Below are 11,269 nucleotides of genomic sequence, written 5' to 3' on the forward strand. Positions count from 1 at the left end.
GAAGCTATGCAGCCGGTATTTCAAATACCAGCAGGATCACCCACGGTGCACAGGTTTCAGCAGGGCTTCCAGACGAAGGCAAACTAGGAGGAAAGCCCTGGCAATCTACTTCTGAAAACTCGCCAAGGAAAACTCTATGGATCAAAACAGAATACTGTTCAACATAAAACTAGAAGATAAGCCCCCTAGGTTGCAAAACAACCATGGACTTAAGCATGCCAGTGATCACGAGGAGCGTTTTGTTCTATGGTACTTGGGGTTGCCATGAGTCAAAGCTGCCCCCAAGGCAAATAGCAGTAACAACAACATCAAGTTCTAAGGCTGAAATCAGTGGCTTGAGCAATTTCAGAAGCTAGAACTAGAGATGTTGATTTGTTTAAAACTGTATTCTTCTATTGTTATTGTTGCTAGTTGCCTTCAAGTCAATTCTGACTCATAGTGCCTCCATGTTTAGGGCATAAATCAGAAGTTTAGATCAGTGGCCAAGTGCAACCTTGATAATACCTGACTTTAACTCACCCAACACACATACTAGCAAAGAATCCTGTCTACATCGGCCCCATAGACACATTCTACCCAAGACAGGAGATGGCAAAATTGACATGCATTTTCTACACTGATCTGGTTTAAAAAAAAATTTAAAAAAGAAGAAGATTATAGTCATAAAATAAAACAAAAGCAAATACAAATAAATGAGGAATTAGAGAAAATAAAATGAAGCCAAAGATGAAATCCCAAATGTAGGGTACACAGTCTTCAATGGCAAGAAGTAGGAAGGCACGTTACTTGGTGAGTCCCAATGACTCGGAGGTATTGGTGCAGCACAGGTTTCCATGGTTTCAGTAAATTTCAACATTAGGCAAATAAGAACATCTGTTCATGCATCAGGACGGCCTCTCTAGAACCTTCCACAACACACCTGAAAATGAGCTTCATTGTGAAGTTTTACCTAGTATTCCATCATGATTCTCAAATACCTCACAACGTTAATCCAAGTTATGTATTTCGGAACGCAATAAGGGAATCAATTTGGGGACACATTATCATGGTTGCACTAAACACCTCATATTGTATTCTTCTTTTGGATTATAACTCGCCAAGTGAACTTTACTACCTACCCATTGCTGTCCAGTCAATTCGAACTCATAGTGACCCTACAGAACAGATTAGAACTGCCCCATAAGGTTTCCAAGGAGCAGCTGGTGGATTCCAGCTGCCACCTTTTGTTTAGCAGCCGAGCTCTTACCCACTACACCACCAGAACTACAAGTAACCTTTAGAGCACAAAAAATAGCTCTCCGCCCTTCACTATCTGAAAAAATAATAATTGAACTAATTAAAATAAAGACTAAGAAGTAAATGAGAAAGAATCCAACAGATTCTTGTTTTAACTCTGTGCATAAGTTACAGGCTGAATGTTTTCCCAGCCAGCAAGCCGGAGGGTGCGCAGGAAGGAGAGGGGAGCTAGTTTACACGGTATTTCTTCAAGTTCATGCAAGACAAACATGAATTACAGATTCTTCTCCACTGGCTTAATAAAAATATAAGGTGCTCTAAGGTCCCTGCGTGACCTAATGCACTCAACTACTAAACAGGATTGGCAGTTTTAATCCACTCAGAGGTATCCTGGAAGAAAGGCCTATCTGCTTCCGTAAAGATTACATCCTCAAAAACCTTAGGCAGCAGTTCTACTCTTTAACACATGGGGTCGCCATGAGTCAGAGTGACTAAAAACAGTTTTTTTTGTTTTTTGTTTTAAAGGGGCTCTTTAACTAGCCTTAAGTTCCTAACTTAAATTCCATTTTATGCTTTGATTTCTGACCACGTGTCTTCGCAAAGTTCCTGCAGCGCTGGGAGAAAGGCATAGATATAACTGTATCATAGAAACGGCCACCGTGCAGGAGTCTGAAGGGTCGAAGAAAACGCATTTCCTTCACCTGCTCTGCCCTAACCTTGTTAGCTAGACGCCAGCAGCACAGTCCCACCAGCTTTGCACAACCTGGCTGTGGCCCCAGCACCTTACCCTTAGTAAAAGCAAGGGTCCTTCCTAAGTACCTCACCTCGCGTTCAAAACGCAATCGCTCTGCGATCCGAAGAGATGGTGAGGAAAGCTACCTTCTGTGGCTTTTAAATTATAAACACCTTTTTCTTTTTTTCCATTTTGAATCAGCCGGCCTGACGCACATTTTGGAAAGCAACCCCCTTCTGCTCGGGTCGAGTGCAGTGCTTCGGGGAGAAAGCAGGCGCAGCCCTGCGCCCCCCGGGCGCCCCCTGGTGGTCTGTCGGGCCGTAACGCAGCTGCGCCTCAGTTCACCCGGAGGCTCAGTGGACTCCCGCATTCAGCGGGTAGCGGGGGCGAGGGAGGCCCCTCCGCCGCGCGGTGGAAGCCCGGGGGACGCCGCGGTGGAAGCGGACGTAGCCTCGTCCACCTTTCTCCACTCATAAGGTTGGGAACGTGGGCCAGCGTCCGGAAATAACGCATGCTACTTCCCCTGCCACTTCTAGTTCCAAACCTGGGGCGGCGGGGGAGAGTCCTGGAGAAACAAGGCGAAAGCGGGGCTAGAGCGCAGCGAGACAGGGAACGTGCGAGGGCATCCCAGACCCAGAGCTCTGGAGAAGCCAGCGAGTGCCAGGTAGCTGCGTACGGATGTGGGCCGGAGCTGGACTGGGGGAATCCAGCGCCACATTTTTCTAGCTTCAAGAACTCCCACCCCGCATGGGGACAAATTCGCAGGTGCTGTTCGGTATGTTGACCCCTACAAGCAGGTACTTTCCTGTAAAGGAAAATATTTCTGTAAGACATTAGGTAGAATAAAGTATCATTGGTGTTTTAATTTTCTACTTGTGCTTCCACGTGAAGCACGTTTCTAATAAACAGCAGAGGCGAACATATGCATGCATCTTACATTTTTGTATTTCTATTTATTCTTAAGTGGGAAAACACAATTCACCTTCAAGACGGACAATAGGATCTTCTTGAAAAGTGTGCTAGGTAACAAGGAGACACAGAAATGAAGGATGCCTTCTGATTAAGTGAAGAAGGAAACCTGAAGTGCCAGTGGCACCCCCTCTCTATTTCAGAAGCCCACGATGTTGCTCTGAGTATTACTGAATTAACTACTTCCAGAAGGCTTAAATTTTAGAATTTCCTTGCACCCAACAAATCATTAAAAATGCTCTTCAATCATTAAGAACGCCTCCATCTATAGCTAACCCTCCTAAAACCAAAACCGATTAAACCTATTAAACAGAAAAACTACCAATCTAAACAATCAAAAGCAAACCCCGGCAAGAGAGTAAGGGACTTGAAACCCGAATCTGCATTCCGTTCCTCCCGTACTCGGCTCCGAGGTGGGGGAGGCGGTTTGTGCTGGTGCCTGGTGTATAATCGGGTTAATCCGGTAGACAAAGAATAAACCAATAGCCCTCCCACCTCACTTCCCGCTCCCTTCCTTTCCCCCTCTCCTCCCCCTGCTCCCCCTCCCCGCATGAGGGGGGGACAGAAAAGGGGAGAGATGGACTTGAAGTCGGTTCCGGATAAAGTCTTAAAACCTGCATGCAACTTGTTTTTAATGCGAACATTGCAGAGCTGGGATGAGTTGTAAATGTTCACTCCCCTTTCCTAGTGGCGGGGAGAAAGTTCCATAAGTCAGACCGAGCTTATGGCTCGTCTTCATGGCCTCTGGGAAAACCTTAAGGTCAGTGTTTCCTTGAAACTAGATAAACTGACCCCGCCGTGCCCAGCCCAGCCCCGCGAGCGCCCCGCGTGACGGCGCCCCGGCTGCAAGACCGGCCAGAGGACGCGCGGGGCGGCGCGGTTGCCCTTTTGAATGCCTCCTGCGGCTCGGAGCGCTGGCGGGCGCTGGAGTGTGAGTGAATGTAGCCCCGCGGAGCCAATGAGCTGGGACCGGATGCGATATATCCTCTGGGACAACAACTGCTCTGTTCCGCCTCGGATCCACATGACGCCATTTACTGCTGCCGCGGCGGCCGCAGAGCTCCCTGCCTCCTCCGGAAAGGCGAGGGCGCAGGCCAACGGCGAGCCCCCCCCGGCCGGGCCACAGGCCCACCTCCTCCTCCTTTTCCTCCTCCTCCTCCGCACCCACCGCCCTAGGCTCGGCCTCGCCGCCGCGCCTCCGCAACGCCCAGTCTGCACCGCCGAGAGCTGCGCGCCGCAGCGCGAGCGGAGGACAGGGGCCGGCGGAGCGCGCAGCGCCCAGGCCCCCGCGCCCGTCCGGCCCGACTCGCGCCCCCGCGCCGCCACCGCTCCGACACAGCTGAGACCGCACGACTTGGCGATCTGGCTTTAGGTTCTCTGTAAGGCCGTTTTCTTGTCTCATTCGCTCGTTTGCCAGGGAAAGAGACTCGCCGTTGGCGCTTCGGCCTCCTGTTCATTGAGAAAAAGAGGAAATACTCCGCGTGCGCTTGTAGAAGGGGGGTCGACTCTATCCCCGAACACCGGAGTGTTCATCGGATAGCGACTTGGCACCCGGTTTTCTTTACGTTTCATCCGCCGATTGCTCGGAAGTTGGACTGAAACAGAGTTTGGAAAGAAGGGGAAAAAGTTTGCGTCGAGGCTGGATTTATTTGCACATCGCAGTTAGAAGAGAATCCAAGGGAGAGGAGTTGGTGCAAAGCCGCGATCACGGTGAGGCGCGTTTGGCTCTTCCCCTCCTGGCTCCGTGGCCGGCGTGTCGCGGGCAACATGGAGTAGGTGCAGCTGGACTGCGAGTGGGGTTCATTTCACCTCGGATCTCCCTTTCTGTAACCCCGCAGGTTCCCCACGGGGATCAGGGGTAGCTGCCTCGTCCCGGACTCGGTCTTGGCCCGCCTCAGCGGGGACTGCCGTGCACACCCCGTGCAGTGTCCCCGCGTCCTCCCTAGCCCGGCGACCCCGCGCACCCGCGCTCGGGGGGGTGGGGGGTGGGTTGGGACGACGATCAGGTTCTCAGGAATCAACTCCTGGCCCTGCGAGGGCAGCGAATTGGACTCTGAGAGCCGGGAGAGGGAAAGCATTTTGTGTTTTCCAGGTCGTCTTTGCAGGCGCGGGGATTTGTAACCTGTTTCTCTCCTGGGCAGGCAAGTCCTAGGCGACGCTGTCCCTAGGCAGGGCTCCGACGGGCCGAGGGTGCGCGGGTGGAGAGAGGCCCCCGCCTCTGCCTGGTGTGGACGGAGGCGAGCCCTGTGCTGGTGGGAGCGTCTCCCTGCCCGGCGCCGTGTCTCTGCGGTTTGGAAGTGGCGCTTTCTCTTTTTTCCGTTCTCCGTGGTCGGCCTGGGTCATGGTTTTATTTTTGGAAGCTTGGGCTGACCCAGCACAGGAAGAAAGTCATCAAGTGGTAGCGATCATTTTCCATTATCTGAAAATGGGTGGCAAAAGAGGCTATTTTTTTCATTTCCTCTGATGGGCTGATTTTTTTTGTTGCTGTTGCTATTTTTAAATTTCGGTATCTTGTGTGTTTTTACAGAGCGGTTTCTCTGTGGGTTTGCCCCACCCTAGTACCGAAGTCCTTTCCTCCTAATCCATAGTCTGATCACACACTGTTATTAATGGGGGTTTCAAAGCACTTTGGGCTGGGGGGACTGGGAACGCACTAAGTGGCGGGGGTGGGGCGGGGAATACTGGGAAGAAGGAGACCAAGAATCGACAGAAATCACTTTAAAAAAGACTACTTAACTTTCTTTTAACATGCTGCTCTCAACTTGCAGTCACATCTGCGCTGAATGTTTGCAGCTCAGGCATCTAAGTCCTGCCTGCGCGGCGAGTGCAGTGGCGGCTTGGAAAGCGCCCTAAACTCTTAAAACAATTTCTATCTTTAACTTTAAGAAATGTGTGTGTGTGTTTAGTTTCTCTACACCGAAAGTAGATAATAGTGTGCAGATTGCATACAGTGTCCACTTAGGTCAGTGCAGCGTGGAGTCGCGCGAGGTTAAGTATGGGCGTCAGGGCTGTGTACCTTAGGCAGGGCTTTCTTCCTCGCCGCGTCGGTGCTGGAAACTTAGGTCCCGCGCTCAAGGGCCTTTTCAAAAACGCCCTACGGTGGGGTGTGTGACCCCAGCCTAGGAGTGGAGTGGCTCCCTCTTGGGGCTGGAAGGCGGCTCTCAGTTGGGGTAATGGGAGCGGCGGCGGGGGAAGCGTGCTCCTGCGTTTCGTGACACGTCCCTTTTGGAGGCGCCCGTGCCTCCCCCCACCCCCCCACCCCGCGCGCCTTTCTGTCGGCCTGGGGATCGTGCACGGTGGGAAGGGGTGGGGCTGGCCCCTGGGCAGCGTCAGTCCGCTCGGAGAAAACTCTCTCGAGGTTCCGGCTGAGTCCCACCTGCTGGGGACGGCGTCGGGGCGCAGATAGAACCGATAAATGGAATGAAAGCAGACAGCAACGTTGTCTTGTCTTTCTGCTGGAGGTAAGGAGGAGATCTGGCTTCCAGCTCTGTCTTGTTCCCGAATTGCTAGGCGTGTGTCACCTGCCCTGTTCGCTGTGGTTCTGTTTTCTGAAAAGGAGAGGTTGGATAAGGTTCCTTTTTTTTTTTTTTAATGAAATCATGGAAAGGGGGATAATAGCTTGGAAACTTACAGAAGGATTACAGTTTAAAGGGATTACTTGTCAAAATGCTAAATTCAAGATGTGACACTTGAATTTTTAAAGCTTTTTTTTTTTTCTCTTCCAGTTGATTTATGTTCTCAACTGTAAGTTTTTTGGAAAACAAGCAAATCGGTTAAGATTTTGACATAATTCTTATATGCAGCAGGATGCAGTAACCGTTGGCCTGCAGAATCTAAGGTATTTTTCCTAGGCTATCAGGTTATGAGATCCTTGATTCTCAAGTTGTTGGAAGGTTGAGAATAAGTTCCTGTCTGGTTGCTTGTTGTGTAAGTTTGATTTAATGTGTTCCTTGCACCTAATGGTATTTGAATTGATTTGTTTTTAATCCCATATCTTTGTGCTGTTATATAGTCATACACAATGGCATGCTTGTAAAATTTATAACTATTTCTTGGAGGAAAAAATCCTTTTTTAAGCCCCTATGGGACTTAAAAAGTTGTAGAATATTGTATATTTCAGAGTATTTCATGTAAAAGCAGACTTGGAGAAAGAACCACGAAGAAATTTTCAAGACTGCATTTGTTGACTTTTAAGACAAAAATGACCATGATCAATTTAAATCTATTTCAAGTTTTGACAAGGTATCCACGTTTGCAAATGTTATATGTAAAAAAAAAAAAAAAAAGTGGTGTTGAAATCCCAACACTGCTTTGACAATTTTTACATAGAACCTGAACCTTGCAAATTTTTTGTGTATTTGAATAAGCAGTTGCTATTTATTGGATTGGAGCCCTGGTTGCACAGTGGTTAAAGCGCTCGACTGCTAACCAGAAGGTCGGTGGTTCGAACCCACCAGCCACTCATGGGAGAAAGATGTGGCAGTCTGCTTCTGTAAAGATTACAGCCTGGGAGAAACCCTATTGGTGATTCTTGGCAGCAAAAGGTTATGCTGTAGGGTTGCTATGAGTTGGAGCTGACTCGATGGCAGTGGGTTTAGTTTTGGTTTTTTGTATATGTGATTGAAATAAAGATCAGCTTTGTGCTGCTACTTATCACAGGATTAAAGAATTGTCAGTATCCTGCAGTAATTTTTACTCTTTGGTGGATGCATGGATCATGTAGCTATTCTCATCCCTCCCACCCACACTCCATTTCAAATCCTGTGTCTCTAGGGGAAGTGGAAAGTGAAAAGCCAACTTAGGTGGGTGGAGAATGGAGGAAGCATCTTGGAGTGTAAACCAGTCTCTTTCCTCTTGGTTTCCACAGGAGTTCAGATGTGTTCTAAGCCTGCTGGAGTGACCACACTTCCAAGACCTGATGGAGGCCAGAGCTCAGAGTGGCAGCGGGTCACAGCCCTTGCTGCAGGCACCCCGTGACGGTGGCAGGCAGCGCGGGGAGCCCGAACCCAGAGATGCTGTCACCCAGCAGGTGCACGTGTTGTCTCTGGATCAGATCAGAGCCATCCGAAACACCAATGAGTACACGGAGGGGCCTACCGTGGTCCCAAGACCTGGGCTCAAGCCTGCTCCTCGCCCTTCCACTCAGCACAAACATGAGCGACTCCATGGTCTGCCCGAGCATCGCCAGCCTCCCAGGCTCCAGCACACGCAGCTTCACTCTTCTGCAAGGGTGCCTCTGATGAGGTCCATCAGCACAGTCAGCTCAGGGTCACGGAGCAGTACGAGGACAAGTACCAGCAGCAGCTCCTCTGAACAGAGACTGTTAGGATCGTCTTTTTCCTCGGGGCCTATTGCTGATGGAATAATCCGGGTGCAGCCTAAATCTGAGCTCAAGCCAGGTGAGCTTAAGCCGCTGAGCAAGGAAGATTTGGGCTTGCACGCCTACAGATGTGAGGACTGTGGCAAGTGCAAGTGTAAGGAGTGCACCTACCCGAGGCCTCTGCCGTCAGACTGGATCTGTGACAAGCAGTGCCTTTGCTCGGCCCAGAACGTGATTGACTATGGGACTTGTGTGTGCTGTGTGAAAGGTCTCTTCTATCACTGTTCTAACGATGATGAGGACAATTGTGCTGACAACCCATGTTCTTGCAGCCAGTCTCACTGTTGTACACGATGGTCAGCCATGGGCGTCATGTCCCTCTTTTTGCCTTGCTTATGGTGTTACCTTCCAGCCAAGGGTTGCCTTAAATTGTGCCAGGGGTGTTATGACCGTGTTAACAGGCCCGGATGCCGTTGTAAAAACTCAAACACAGTTTGCTGCAAAGTTCCCACTGTCCCACCCAGGAACTTTGAAAAACCAACATAGCACCATTCATCAGGAATATTACAGTAATAAGGATTGTTCTTTTTTTTTTTTTTAACACATATGCAACCAACTAAGAGAGTTATAATCTTGGCACTGTTCATAGAGGGTTGGGATATTCTTTGCTGTTTGCAGTGAAATGCTTTTTTGTCCATGTGCCATCTTAACTGATATGCTTGTTAGAACTCAGCTAATGGAGCTCAAAATACGGGCTAGAGAACTTGGTGTGACCCATGTATTGCATAAGCTAAAGCCACACAGACACTCCTAGGCAAAGTTTTTGTGAATAGTACCTGCAAAATTTGTAAATTAGCAAAGGACTTTTTTCCCCATGGTTTTCTTCAGAGATCATGTGCTATATTTTTGTATATACAGTAATATTTGCAACTGTGAAAAACAAGTTGTGCCGTACGACATGGCATAGTCACAAAATATTATACTAATATGTTGTACATTCGGAAGAATGTGAATCAATCCGTATGTTCTTAGATTGTATCTTGCCTTACAGAAAGCCTTTATTGTGAGACTCTGATTTCCCCTTTGGACTTCATGTATATTGTACAGTTACAGTAAAATCCAGCCTTTATTTTCTAATTTTTTCAACATATTGTTTAGTGTAAAGAATATTTATTTGAAGTTTTATTATTTTATAAAGAAGAATATTTATTTTCAAAGGCATCTTACAAATTTCGCCCCTTTTATGAGGATGTGACAGTTGCTGCAGATGAGGGGCTACAGATGCATGTGTCCAATATAAAATAGAAAATATATTAACGTTGGAAATTCAGCCAAGCTGTTTTGTCTTATTTTACCTTTTCTCTCTGAAGTGAAAAACAAACCTTTTTTATGATAAGGCTGGCCTTTTAATGAAGTAGTTTCACTTACCTATAAGGTGATTTTTATCTCAAAGTGAAGTGGAGATTGGGTAATTTTTTTGGAGTTAATTCTAACAGTCAAATAATAACAACATTGGACTGGCTTATCTGTGTTAATTGAATGACAGCTTATTTCGCCATGATCTTTTTTTCTGTCGTCGTTCTTGTTCTTACCTTCGTTTTTGCAGATTTACCTTTGTTTTCCAGGTTTTTTTAAAAAAAAAAAAAAAAAACCTTAAACCGATTTATTGGTGAGACTTTCCGTAAAATGATAGCAATTAGACTTTACATATGATATTAAAAATAAATGTCATCAGGATAATTCAAGACCAGAGAAATGAATTAGGGGGACAAAAATTGAATGTCTGTGGCAGTCTTTGTGTTAGGCATCAGGAATGCACAGACCGATTCTTAGAATTGAGGCAAACTATTTTCTGGACTGAGCTAATCTTGGCCCTGTTTTTTCCAGTCTGTTTGGTTTAGAGGAAACCCCGGTGGCATAGTGGTTAAGTGCTACAGCTGCTAACCAAAGGGTCGGCAGTTCGAATCCACCAGGCGCTCTTTGGAAACTCTATGGGGCAGTTCTGCCCTGTTCTCTAGGGTCGCCATGAGTCGGAATCGACTCAACGGCACTAGGTTTGGTTTATTTGGTTTAGGTTCTTAGGTTCAACACCATGATAGTACTTTATGTGAGAACAGGCATAAAAATAATACAACTTTTGTTTTGATTTGAATATTGGTGGCATGAAAGTTCATCCTATATTTGCCTAATAATTCAAGCCCAACTAGGGCAGTTTTTAAGGTTCTGTCTTATTTAATGAAATTAGCCAGAAAATTGTTAAATTTAACTCTGGGAAAAGTATGCAGTATGGCAGTCAGTCAGTGCACTTGGGGTTGTCTTTTGGGAGCAAACATACAGCAAGCTGCTACAAGCCCATCTCCACAAATATTAGGCTTTCTTATTTACAAGAAGTCATTTGATTAGTCACTTTGTGGCTGATGATTTTTTTCCCCCTAAGCATAGCCTTTTGCTGCCAAGAATCACCGGAAGTATAGGAAATGATTTACCTGTCATTATTGTTTAATCTCTTGTTTCCTCTTCTGAGACTCCTTCTCTTAGGTTAAAAGGTCTTAGTACAGGTTGTCTGCTGTTTGTTTTATTTTCGATAAATGACTTTCAAGGAACCATATAGCCTTCTAAATTCAAGACGTGCCTATAAGGACCTTCAGTTTCCTTTGACCTACCTCTGAGAAACACAAGGTTAAATTAATTTAGAAATGATTTACTCTTAAATTTCAACTTTGGAATACTGAATGTTGCAATTCTAAAACTCTTAAATTTATCTTTGGTGTAGTCTAAGAGAAATTAGAATGCTGGAAAACAAGGCAGGGTGTCTTAGTCTGTGTATAGTTTTCAAGATTGTTAAGGCACACAAATTTCAACTCAATTTGTTCTTCAAAAACTGCTATGCATATTGGTGGAGTTTCTAAATCATGAGTATTAATTTTTTTTCTTAGCCACACAGGCAGTTTTCAGAGAGTGTCCTATAGACACACTCCATCAGATGCAATCGGGATGCTTTAGAAAATAGA

General features: G+C 46.8%; 1 protein-coding gene across 1 annotated transcript; it reads left to right on the forward strand.

Annotated features, from left to right (window-relative positions):
• The first annotated feature begins 4,226 nt into the window (after positions 1–4,226).
• SPRY2 (sprouty RTK signaling antagonist 2) lies at positions 4,227–9,588 on the forward strand. Its single transcript, XM_003409343.4, has 2 exons — positions 4,227–4,648; positions 7,806–9,588. The coding sequence occupies exon 2, from the start codon at positions 7,857–7,859 to the stop codon at positions 8,802–8,804; it is 948 nt and encodes a 315-aa protein (XP_003409391.1). The 5' UTR covers positions 4,227–4,648; positions 7,806–7,856; the 3' UTR covers positions 8,805–9,588.
• The last annotated feature ends 1,681 nt before the right edge of the window (positions 9,589–11,269 follow it).

The sequence above is a fragment of the Loxodonta africana genome, chromosome 17 (genome assembly GCF_030014295.1).
Source record: "Loxodonta africana isolate mLoxAfr1 chromosome 17, mLoxAfr1.hap2, whole genome shotgun sequence".
Taxonomy (NCBI): domain Eukaryota; kingdom Metazoa; phylum Chordata; class Mammalia; order Proboscidea; family Elephantidae; genus Loxodonta; species Loxodonta africana.

Coding starts and splice junctions, on each gene's coding strand:
- SPRY2 (XM_003409343.4), top strand. CDS start 7,857: ATGGAGGCCAGAGCTCAGAGTGGCAGCGGGTCACAGCCCTTGCTGCAG.